A 12056-nucleotide genomic window follows, 5' to 3' on the forward strand; every position below is an offset into this window, starting at 1 on the left:
AGTGGGGGGAAGAGCCCCGCACCTTCTAGCTGCCCAGCTGTGTGGGGCTCTGCCTTCTCTGATGGCCCCTTGCCTTCCTCCCTCCCCACAGGTGGCGGCGGAAGAGCTAAGCTATGTGGCTTAGTCCATCAGCATCTTATTCTGGGTAATAAAAAATAAAAATAAATGGATACCTGTTTTCCACTGCTAAAACTGAAGCACCACTGTGAGCAACAGGAGAGGGAGAGGAGCACCCGAGGGAGAGAGGAGCCCGAGACAGAGCGAGCGCCCACTGCTGGCCCGCGGCGGCGAGGAGAAGGAGAAGGGAGAGCGGGAGGCGGGTGGCCACGGAGGACCGCCCGCCAGCGAGCCCTGCCAGCCCCGCTCGCCAAGGAGGCCCAGCGCTCGCCGCGTCCACACCTGGGTCTGCGACCAGGGCGGAGGGAGGAAGACCCTCATCTCAGAGTAGCCCTTTCCTCTGTTCTTTTCTTTCTGTTTCTGTTTTATTGAAAGGGGACTACGTTTTAGCAGGAAAAACTTCGCATTTCTGTGCCGAGCAGGCTCCTTGCCGGGGCAGCCATGCCGGGAGAGCCCCGAGGAGGTGTGGGTTCTGTCCACACCAGCTCTGAAACTGCCCTGGTCACGCTGCCTGTGTTCTAAGAGGGTTTCATTTAAAGAAAACACGGTGTTTTGGGTTTTTCTGTTTGTTTTTTAAAGATTCTTTCAAAGGAGTACTGAAAAACATACTTTCCTGAGTTTGTCTCTCAAATCTTAGTGGTGGACCTGGAAGATGTGAGAAGCTTCCAGGAACGAAGTTTAAACAAGCCAACACATCTCAAGATTAGGATCAACACCTGTGACGGGATCGCGAGGAGGATTTTTGTTTTCAGTTTTAGCTTCCAGCGGCTTCTCCCTGCACGTCAGGGCGGTGAGAGAGCACCGTCTCGTCCCGGGCCAGGCAGCCCCAGTCTCCGCTGGACTCTGAGAAGCAAAGTGCTTCCTACACGCGGTGGACTCGCGCCCCAGCCACCCACCCTGGGAGGGGCCTTGGGCAGGACTGGCTGTGAGGCCAGAGGGTGGGGAGGTGGCTATTCTCTGGCCAGTGGCTTCTTCCCTAGGGTCCTTCCTGAGGATTTGATGGAAGACAGCAGCAGCCAAGAGGACCCATCCCCAGGGAGGCACCCACGGTCCCCGTGGCTGGTTAGACACGCTGAGTGCCCCACTCACCTTGTTTTCTACCCCACCCTCCGAGTTGGGAGCCCCTCTACCTGTGGGCACAGGTGTGATAGGGTGGAGTGATTTCTGCTTTTTGGGGGGGGAAAGGAGCATGTATCAGAAATAGGTTGGTTCTGTGCCGAAGGGGCTTGGGCCACAACACAAGAAGTTACTGTAGCTGGGAGAGCCACCCCCAGCTCCTTGCGCACCACGGTGGGGTAGTACTGTCTCCCTGGCAACCACCTATTTGGGGACCATTCCCTGCCTATCCAGGCCCTGGTGACCCTTCCCCCCCCCCCCCCCCCCAGCTTCCCCGTCCCTGTGAGGCGAACACTGGCCCTGATCTCAAAGCCTCCAGATTCCAGCTTGTACGTGGGAGACGGGGACACACAGGCCACCTTCCTTCTGGCAAGGCCTCTTATTTATTACCATTGCTGTAGGGCTTTCGGTTTCCCCCTTCTTTTGATAGGCCACATAGAGGCATAGAGTTTGGATAGGTTTCCGCTATGACCCCTTGTGCGACACACCCCGTGGGCAACACCTGTGCCCACCCACCCGCCCACCCACCTACCCTGTTCTGTTCCCTTGGAATGCCTTGCCTCTGCTTTGTGCTGTTTGCTTTGTTCTTCACCTTCATAGCAGCAGTTAATTCTGAGTTTTCCAAATCAAGGAGCATATGTACCAAGGCAATGTAACTTTTGATTTCTGGTCAATTTGTTTTAAGCTCTATTGTCACCAATAAAATCTTAATTAACAGCTCTTGTGTTCACACCGGGACAGATCAACTGCAGGGAGACGGCAGAGCACTTGGTCTGGGGACCTGGCTGGTTGGGAGCCTTGGGGTCACCTGGATGGCAAAGCTGAGAATGGCCCGATGTGCACCGCAGGGACTAGGGGGTGACCTCGGTGCAGTGGGCAGTTCCCAGGCTCTTAGGCATGTTAGATGTCAGACCGCCTAGAGATGGGGTTCTAGGAACCCAGCTCTAGGAGGGCTGGGCAGGTAGCATCACTGTGGGACACTCCCAAGCCCTGGCAGTGGGTGGTGATGGATGTGGCTGCTTCCTTTCCCGCCCTCAGGTGACCAGACCGGAGACAGGGAAGCGGACCACGCAGTGTTTATTGTTGGGCCCCTGCCTGGCTCCGTCAGCGACAGCCACACTCATCCACCACCATGTCCTCGTAGTGCCGCAGTACCACATTGTCGCTGTTGTCAAAGAAGAGCACAGAGATGGGCGACAGACGCGCAGGCACGCAGCAGGGCAGACCGGCGGCACCGGGGGCGGCCGCGTGCATGAGCGCGCGCAGCACGGCGTGGTTGAGCGGGGGCGTCCCCCCGGGTCCGGACAGCGCTGCGGGCAGCGAGCACTGGCCCTGGCAGTAGTTGGCCAGGAAGCCGCGCGGCGCAATGACCCATCGGTGCCAGCCCACCTCGCGGAAGCTCACGTAGAGCCGCCTCGTGCGACACGCGCCTCCAGGGCTGCCGCCCACTGAGGGCTCGGCTTCGCGCCGCGGCCGGGCCAGTGGGTGGCACAGGCGCGGGTCAAGCGTCACCAGCAGCAGCGAGGCCTCGGCCAGGTGCGCGCAGGCGGCGGGGGCCCGGGGGCGCAGCGCCAGCGCCAGGCGGAGGCTGCGAGGCGCCGAGGCATTGTGGGCCCAGGCGGCGCCCAGCAGCTCGGCGCGCACCGGGACCGTCAGGGTGGGCACCACCTGGCGGAGCAGCACGGGCCCAGCGACCGCGCCTTCGGCCGCCTGAGTCACGCTCAGCTCCCAACCGGCCGGCTCCTCCGCGGCCGCCGCCGCAAAGCGCATCTCCAGGCGGGCCCTGCTCGGGCGCTCGGCAGGTTCCACGGCTGACAAATCGAAGACGACGTTCCACTCAGGGCACTGCCCCGAAGCCCAGGCGGGCTCCGGGGGCCGGGTGGGCGCACCTGGGATGGCAGGGAGAGAGCTCGGCTCGCGCTGCACCCCAGCGCCCTGCCCGGCCTGCCCTCAGGGGGGGTGGGGGGGGGGGGGGGGCGGTGTCTCTGCGGGTGGGGGAAAGGTGAGCGTCTGGGGAAGAGGGGCGCCAAACTGCCTTCTAAAGGCGGCGTCAAATGGTGTGCCCGGGCCCCGGGGGGGCGGGGGGGGGCGATGGAGTGGGGGCAGGGCATCGTTTGCAAGGAAGAAGTCCTGCCCAGCGCAGGGCAGCCTGCCCGCCAACCCCAGGCAGGGGAAGAGACGAACGGATGCCTGGGGGCTCGTGGGGAAGCGATGCTGGAGAGGTGGTATCTCCGGGAAAGGCATCAAATGGTGTGAAGCAGCGGGGGTGGGGGGTGGGGTGGGGGAGGTGGGGGCAGGGCTTCGGCTGCAAGCTGGGGGCCTTGCCGGGTGCAAGGGAGCCTGGCCTTGGGACAACTCCAACCGGTGCCCGCAGGTGTCCACGGGGAAAGAGCGGATGGAGTGAGGAGGCCCAGATTGCTCGTGGGCTGGACCGGACGAGTGGGGACACTCGGCGGTGCTCTGGCCTCCCCCACGCGGCGCTGGAGGCTCGTGGCAGGGCGCACAGAGGAGTCTCGGCCTCCCGGACACACGCCCCCAACGCAGGCCCCACTTACCGCGGTCCGAGATGTGGCGCACGATGTTTCCGGCGACCCCCAGTTCCTCCATGTGGCACGGTCTCAGGGTGGTTCCCTGGGGCGTCCGCCGAGGGCCCACCCTGGCCTCCTGGGGGTCCCGGTGGCGGAAGAGGCGCCACATGACGGGGGGTACGGGCCGGGGCGTGGGTGCGCCCCGGTGCGCGTCAGGCAGCCCGAGAGCCTGGAGCAGGGTGGCGGCGGGGCCCGGCGGCGCTGGGGCGCGGGCTGGGGGCGGCGAGGGCAGCAGCAGGGCCAGGAGGAAGAAAAGGACGCGGTGGCCAGGACGGCGGCACGGCGATGGCATCTTCCTCGCTGGCGGCGGCCGGACGAGTGCTCAGGGGCCTCCGGACTCCCCCGACCGGCAGGCTGGGGGGCGGGGCCGAGGTCCCTGGAGGGGCCAGGACAGAGGTCTGGGGCTGGGCGGGGTCAGGGTCTCGGGGGACGTGGCCGCGGTTCTGAAGCCCGACGAAGGTAGACCCCGGGGGCGGGGTCTCGGGGGTGCCGGGCAGGGGTCCAGGGGGAGGTGACGGGCAGTGGCCAGGGCCCAGGTGGGGCGGAGCTGGACGGAGCCAGAGTCCCGAGGGAGGGGCGTAGTCGGTCCCTGGAGGGGGGCGCGTGGTCGGGCGGGGCTGGGTCCTAAGGGATGCGAAGGCGGTCGAGGAGTTCAGAAGCGCTTGTCTCTCACCAGGCCATTCCTCAGCGGCTTCCTAGAGGCCAGAACCGGGTCGCGGTTAGGCCCGGGCCCCATGCCCCACATACTGCCCTGTCCCGACTGCCTTGCCCTCCACTTCTCTTTTTCCTACCCGGCGGGGGCTCACCTGGGTCCTTCTTCCCTTCCCACAGGGCCAGAAGACCTTGCCTTCCGCCCACTGGGCATGGCGTAAACCCTCCTCTCTCCTCCCTCCTGAGCCATCCACAGCCCGGCCGCTGGAAAGTAAAAGCCCTCCGCCTGACTTCCGTCTTCTGCACCTTAATTTCCCAAAAACGCAACGCCGAAATCGCTCCCGTGTGCCCCACTGCTCTCTGTAAATTCCATTTCCCCTGCCTGTATCGGTGGCGGGTCTCTGGGACCTGGGCACTGAGGGGTCTGCCCACGACCATCTTACCAGATTCAACAAGGGTCTCTGCCCCTGCTCCTTGGTGCCTTTGCCAGTGCCTGCTGGTGCGGAAACCGCATCTTACTGTGGCTTAATGGTCATGGTATTGCCTATTCCTTTTCCCACTTAGGCGAGCCCTTCCTGTCTTTGCACATGGTCTGTCTCCGCAGAAGTGGATTCCACCTTCTCGTTTACATACAAATGTATCAATTTTCTTGAGCTGGTAATATATGCTCACGATCCAGACATCAGAAAGAATAGAAAACTCGCAGTGTGCCTGAGCCGCTCCTGCGGGGTCTTGCTTCTGTGTAGTGCTTTACACAAGTCTTGCTGGTGTCTCACAGATACCAGCCTACAGGGGTATCGCCATCCCCTCACTTTGCAGAGCAATCTAGCTCACAGACCCTTTCATGTAAGGATCTACACTGGACATGAACTCAGTCACTTCGATCCATTCTTCCCTTGGGCTAGACCCACTGGATTCCCTTCCTGGGAGCACGCATCCCATCCCCCTGCCCCCTTTCCCGTGGTTGGCTCTCTCTCTTTCTCTCTCTGCAACCGGCAGGGGCCCTTGATCTGTGAGTTTATAGATGAGCCCTATGTGGGCCTCCCATCTGCCCTTGCTCTTCTGGCTTTGCCTGCTGGCTCCCTGAGCAGAGCAGAGGTGGGGTTCCCAGCTTCTGGACTGTTCTCGTAGTTCAGCTGCTAGACGACACAATCTCCCTTTCGGGCTCTGGTTTCACTTCACAGCCTCTGCTTGGCCACGATATCTGATCCGTGGGGAGTTTGCCCTCGGGCTGATTCGAGATCCCACGAAGGTTTGCTCTTCTCCAGATGGTTACCAAGTATTCTGACAGCTCCTGCCTTCCAGTGATCTTTAGGACTAGAGTCTATTCTATTTACGGACTCAGCTCTGTTTCGGTTTCTATGTATTATGTTTAATACCTTCAAGGATGGGTACCCTGACACGTGCCTTTTTATCAGAACTTTCCCAATGATGCTGGTCTATTTTTCTGTACAAGCTTCCAAGCACCCCTCCCCCTCAAAACTAGTGTCAGTATTTTGGGGGGGATGTGTGGCTTCTCTATGATGTCAGATTTATGCTTTTCAGGTTCATTGCACCACTATGGGGAAAAAAGAATCAGAACAAGGGCGGAAGCTGGAGGGTGATGAATGAGGGCAGGCAGCGTCTCGGGTGGATTCTGGATGTTTCCTCAGAGGTAAGGAAGAGAGGGAGTGAGGGAACTCCCTAGGGCTTGGCCAGGTCTTCACCCTGAGTTTCCTTCAACCGCAACGGAAAAACTATTCCGGAGAGGATGTTTGGGGTGGGAATGGGGGCTGGTTCCCGATGTTTTCAAAGATGCTAGGGATGTCAAGCAGACCTGGAGACGGAGATTGGTGCACAGAGGAGCACCGTGAGCTGGGAGAGAAACTTGGAAGTTGGTGTGAATGAAATGAAAGGGGCCTGGGAGGTGGGGGAAGGCCAGCAGGGAAATGGTGGTGGGTACCGGGGGCAGGTCAGCCGAGCGAGTGTGGGGTGAGGAGGGCCCCCCCCCCCCCGATGGCTGCTGATCTGGGCGGAGCCTGAGGCGATGATGGGGGCTTCAGACTGAGGGGCTGGGTGGGGGGCACTTGAGCTGTGTAAGTCCCCGATGGTGGTCTGCCAGATGACCAGGGGCTCTGAGAGGGAGAAGGGGTGAGAAGAGAGAGAGAATGAGGCTGAGCACAGTGAGAAAGGGGGTGGTGCTACCTCGCTGGCACGTTTTGTTTTTGCAGCTCCTGAATTAAAAGTGGTCCCCGTCGTCATTCCTTGCTGTTCTCAAACCTCACTGCATTTTTGTCTATGAAGCCTGCACGATCCTGGTTCTGAGTGCTTGAGATTTCCCCCGGGGACTGGGTTTGGTCAGTTGTGAGAAATGCCCTGTGCTTCAAAAGGACATCTGTTCACCCTGCTTCTGGGCGGCTTGTGAGCCCAGACCACTTCCCTCAGTCCCCTCAAGTGGAGATTCTGGGTTGTACACTGTGGAACGTTCCAGATCAAGAATGCCACCTGAATTTCTTGTCTCATCCTTTTGCTCGCAACTTTCACGTACTCTGGACTTGAAGTCTTTTAACCAGTATAGAGGTGGATATTGAAAGAAAAAAAAAAAGTCTTGCAACTACTACGATTATTTCATGCGTATCGTATTTGGATGTGTGATATTTGGGATTCTACCCTCTTCTTTTGCATTACTTATCCTGCTTTCACTAACCTTCTTTTTTGCATTTATTTTGTTGTACCTGTTTTGGTTTTTTTTTTTTCCGGGCTGCCCTCTATGCCCCAAGAGCATTAACAGAAGTATTTACTATCTGCTAACGGTAAACCCCACCCTCCTGCCAAGTGCAAAGGCCCCAACCCCATTTTGATATTTACTACATCAGGTCTCACTTTCTTTTTTTTTTTAATTTTTTTTTTTTTTACATTTATTTATTTCTGAGACAGACACACAGCATGAGTGGGGGAGGGGCAGAGAGCAAGGGAGACACAGAATGGGAAGCAGGCTCCAGGCTCTGAGCTGTCAGCACAGAGCCCGTCGTGGGGCTCGAACTCACAAACCGTGAGATCGTGACCTGAGCCGAAGTCGGTCGCTCAACCGACTGAGCCACCCAGGCGCCCCTCACTCTCTTTAAATATCAAATTAGGCATTTAAAATTTTTCACCCAGGTATGTATCATTTCATCTGCTGATCTGCCTCTTGGGATAGTGTTTCTGTTTTCTGAAATATACCCATCGGGGTCTATGGATGGTACATTTTCATAGGTTTCGTTCTTGTGGGTGTCCTGTCTCTGGAGTAATTGTTTTCATTTAAAGATTTTATTCATTTTTAAAAGTAAACTCTATATTCAACGAGGGGCTCAAACTCATGACCCTGAGGTCAAGAGTCTTGTGCTCCACTGGCTGAGCCAGCCAGGCGTCCTTGAGCAAATGCTGTCAAAGTTGTGTATGAAGGGGGCACCTGGGTGGCTCAGTCAGTTAAGCGCCCGACTCTTGATGTCGGTCCAGGTTATCATCTCATGGTTCCTGGGATCGAGCCCCACGTTGGGCTCTGCACTGACAGGGCGGAGCCTGCTTGAGATGATTCTCCCTCTCCTTCTGCCCCTCCTCCACTCATGAGTGTGCGCGTGCTCTCTCTCTCTCTCTCTCTCAAAAAAAAAAAAAAAATTTGTGTGAAATTCCCAGTTGCTTCAGGACTTGGCATGCTAGTTTTCTCCACGGTCGTCCAGCGTCCCTCGCTGCTGTTAGTGTTACGGTTCATTGGCCATCTTTTCTGGGGCTGTTTTGCATTTTTCACCGTGGTGTGTTTGGGGCCTGGATGTCTTTTTACTCGTCCTCTTTATGATTTACATCTTTACATCTGGAAAATGTTCCACGTTACATCTTCTCATACGGTCTCTCTCTGTTCTCCTGTGAGAACTCAGCTAGCCCAGGCGATTCTTAGAATTCTAGCTGTCATATTTTCCAACTGTTTTCACTGTCTTCTGGGCCACTTGTTCACAGCTTTTCAGTTAGCGATTCTCTCTTCAGCTGTATCTAATTGTACGAGTCTTAACATGCACAGCAGGGCGAGGAGTGGTCCCCAAAAAGGTACGTCCACATCCTAATCTCTGGCACCTGTGAATGTGACTTTATTTGGGAAAGAAGGTCTCTGCAGATGTAAGTGAAGGGATCTGGGATGACCTCATCCTGGCTTTAGGGTGGGCCCTAAATCCAAGGACAAGTGTCCTTACAAGAGAGAAGAGCCAGAGAGGAGAAGGTCATGCGAAGACAGAAAATGGAGATTGGGGTGATGCGGAGAAACACCTGGAATCCCCAGACGCTGGAAGAGACAAGGAAGGATCCTCTGCTAGAGACGTCAGAGGGAGCACGGCCCTGCTGGCAATTTTAGACTTCTGGTCTCCAGAACCGTGAGGGATAAATTTCTGTTGTTTTAAAGCTCCCCCAACGTGTGGTACTTTGTTACGAGGGCCCCGGCAACGTAAAATGACATCCAACGTCATTTGTGATGGTTTTTCACGCCTTTTGTTTTTCTTAGTAAGATTTTTATTTTCGGATAATTGTAGATTGGCAGAGATGTTGCAAAGACAGTACAGGGAGCTCAGGTGTAGCCCTCACCCAGCCTCCCTCAATGTTACCATCTTATACCTCCACAGTGTATTTGTCACACTAGGAAACCAAGGCTGGGAGAGTGCTGTGAACTAACTGTAGGCCTTATTTGGATTTTGCCAGTTTTTCCACGGATGTCCTTTTTCTGGTCCATGATCCCACACTGCATTCAGTCACCGTGTCTTCTTAGTCTCCTCTGATCTGGGACAGTTCCTCAGCCTCCTTGTTTTCCATGACCTGATGGTTTGGAGGCGTCCTGACCACTTTTCTGTAGCACGTTCCACATGCTCCTTGCTTTTTATCCCATTCCATTTTATACCCAACTGAGCTAACTCTAGCCAACCTTGGGGAACTTGGTTCTTCTGCTGGTGATGCCCATGGGGTCGATCGTGGCAGTGTGTTCCCTGGTATGCCCTGCCATTTGTGCACGGAGTTTGTACTTTGATCCTACTGGAAATGCTGGCCAGGTGCCAGCTCCTCAACACACATTCTGGCTGGGCATTCTCAGGGCAGACAGAGGAGGGGGCAGCACTGAGCAGGGCTGGGTGGTCTGGCCTGCTCTTTGCCTTGGGCTCTGCATTGCAAGGACATCTCCACCAGGAGTTCACTAGTTTACAGCAGGAAGATCTTTCGGGTTTTTAGTTTTGGCCAAGCAGGTGCTCCCCTCTCCCACCCCTGGAGTTCTCTTTAGCCGTTGCTTTTTCTGGAAGCCTCTGAGGGTTGGTCAGACTCTTTGGCGAGACCTCACTGAAGTCTTTATGGAATGGCCAATTCATGTTCCCTGGACATCGGACGATCTAACATCCCCCAACTAGACTCTTAATCCCCCTCTGCCAGTGCACACAGCCCTGAAGTCTTGGATTGTCTTTGTTTCTTTTTATTTGTTTCGCCTAAAACAGCACAGTTGGGACCTGATCACTCTCCTCCTCCCACTATGGCCCCTGTGCCCACATGCCCCGATGACAGTGACGGCCTCGTGATGATCAGTCACCTTGGCCAACAGGCCCACACACAATCCAGCTGGGGAGACCACACCTGCTGCCCAGCCTCTCATGTCTGTGACCCCTGCTCACCTGTCTGGTCCCTCTCTGCCCTGGGTGCCAGCTTTTTGGCCTTAGCAGCCCCCACTTGTAGTCTCCTGCTTTGAGGGTGCAAAGTGCTTTTATTCATGTGAACCAGCCACGGAGCCCTCCTCTGATTCAGCTCTCCGTTCTGCTAATCCTCCAGTTCTCTGCTCCCCTGCCTCTGAACTCCAAGGAGATGTTTTAAATCTCTGCTTCTCTCACCCTCCTCACTCACTGCCCGTTCTGACCTATCTCATCGAGCTCTGAGCCCACTGCTTCCCTGAAACCACCTTTCCCAGGTCGTTCACTGATGAGGCCTCCAGCAGCCAAGTCACAGGGGCCACTGGCTCAGTGCCTTGTGAGTCGTCGGGAGCCTCCGACCTCGCTGCTGCTCAAACCCTCCTCGTGTTGTCTCCGGGGCGCCGTGCACCCTAGACTCTGCTGGCCACCCAAACCTGCCTCCATTCACTCCTGGGGCCCCTCCAGGCTAGGGGCTTTGAACACCATCTGGCTCACAACCTGGGGCTGGTGAGTCCTGGGGGCCTACCTCCATGATGCTTGATGAGGACCCCCCTTTTTCCTCCTTCCCTAGGACTCCTAGGGCCTGAGCCCCCAGCCTTACCTCCTGCTTGGCTGACCACTGGGCTGCCCTGCTGGACCTCAAGGCCGGGGAGAGTCAACATGGACAGAGTGGGGGCTCTCTGGGCCACCATGGCACCCCCGCATCCCCACCTCCACTGCCACCTGCTTAGAGGTCACTCTCTGGCCTGGCTAATGGTTGCTCACCCACTGGACCAGCTCCTCAGCTTGGCCTCACCGCTCCTACCCCGATTCTTGCCTTTCGCCAGTCCGCCCCCACCCCCACACCTGTCTACGCACTTCCTGTCTGTCCTTACAGCATCTAACTCTGTTGCTACATCATCCATGCCTTTATTACAGTCTCTTTTGGATGCAGGCTCTTTTGGATGCAGCGTCCGTGGCGTGGCGACATCATCCGCTGCCTTGTCTCCGGGGCCGGCCCACAGAGTGCGGGGCCGGACAGACGTGGCTAAAGGAATGAACTGGGGCGGCGGCCCCTCCACACTCACTCAGCTTTGCTGGCCTTGGGGCTCTGGGCCTCTGCCGCGTCGTATTCCCGGACGTCCTTCAGTTCGCGTACCTGGCCCGTCAGCACCTTGGCAGCAAAGGCCACGATGTACTGTGGGAGGGGGAGGTACCGGTGAGAAAAAGCCACTTCTGCCCTGATCCTGCTGCCCTCCTAGAGGCCGCGCGCTCCGGGGCCACCAGCCCAGCCCACGCGCCACCGTTCCTGCTGCCGAATATGCCCCGCCCCGGGTGTGCCCGAGAACGGCCTGTGCCTGGACCACTGCTTGGGGCCGGGGGACCAGGACAGGACTACCAACTGAGGAGCAGCCGGTGGGCAAGGAGCTGGGGGCTCCGACTCACCAGGAACCAGTAGAGGTTCATGAGGGTGAGCAACAGAAGGAGCGCATTGAAGAAGAAGTAGAAGGGGATGTCAGGCACTGAGCGCAGGCTGCAGTGACACGTGGCGTACAGAACCTTGAGCGGGAACCAGTAGAGGCGGAACCAGAACCTGCAGCGGGGAGGGGTGGGTGGGGGAAGCTGTCTGGGAGAGGGGGAGAGTTGCCCCACTCGGCCCCTGTGCTGTCCCATCTGGACTCATCCACCTGTCCTGCACATCCCTACCCACCCCTGTCTCCTCGCCCACCCCTGCCCTTCCGTCTCCATTCCCGCTCTGTCCTTTCCGGCCCAATCCTGATTCTGCCCTGCTTCCGTCCCACCCCAGCACCCCCTCCGTGGCTCTCCCATCCGGGAGGCCCTGCCCACCTCACCAGCCCCACGTCCTTCCCCGCTTGGCCTCACCCCTTCCCACAAGCCCCACCTCCTCCCCTGAGTGCCCCGCCCCTTCTCGCCAGCCCCA

The 12056-nt window shown here is 57.7% G+C and overlaps 3 protein-coding genes across 3 annotated transcripts in view; 1 reads left to right on the top strand and 2 right to left on the bottom strand.

Annotated features, from left to right (window-relative positions):
• The window catches only part of UPF1 (UPF1 RNA helicase and ATPase), a 41802-nt gene extending 39849 nt beyond the window's left edge, over positions 1-1953 (top strand). Inside the window, exon 22 of the mRNA XM_040445556.1 lies at positions 92-1953. The gene's annotated coding sequence lies outside the window, so the exon portion shown is untranslated. The remainder of the gene's footprint in view (positions 1-91) is intronic.
• A 340-nt stretch (positions 1954-2293) lies between these two features.
• GDF1 (growth differentiation factor 1) lies at positions 2294-4285 on the bottom strand. The gene is made up of 2 exons (XM_040444989.1): positions 3789-4285; positions 2294-3122 (listed from the first exon to the last, which is right to left on the bottom strand). The coding sequence occupies exons 1-2, from the start codon at positions 4111-4113 to the stop codon at positions 2338-2340; spliced, it is 1110 nt and encodes a 369-aa protein (XP_040300923.1). The 5' UTR covers positions 4114-4285; the 3' UTR covers positions 2294-2337.
• Positions 4286-4402: 117 nt separating this feature from the next.
• The window catches only part of CERS1 (ceramide synthase 1), a 9794-nt gene continuing 2140 nt past the window's right edge, over positions 4403-12056 (bottom strand). The window contains exons 3-5 of the mRNA XM_040444994.1: positions 11561-11708; positions 11203-11312; positions 4403-4516 (exon numbers count right to left, since the gene is read on the bottom strand). Of these exons, the coding sequence (XP_040300928.1) occupies positions 4474-4516; positions 11203-11312; positions 11561-11708 (301 nt within the window). The 3' untranslated portion in view covers positions 4403-4473. The remainder of the gene's footprint in view (positions 4517-11202; positions 11313-11560; positions 11709-12056) is intronic.

The sequence above is a fragment of the Herpailurus yagouaroundi genome, unplaced genomic scaffold (genome assembly GCF_014898765.1).
Source record: "Herpailurus yagouaroundi ecotype Mexico unplaced genomic scaffold, PumYag 193, whole genome shotgun sequence".
Classification (NCBI taxonomy): Eukaryota; Metazoa; Chordata; class Mammalia; order Carnivora; family Felidae; genus Herpailurus; species Herpailurus yagouaroundi.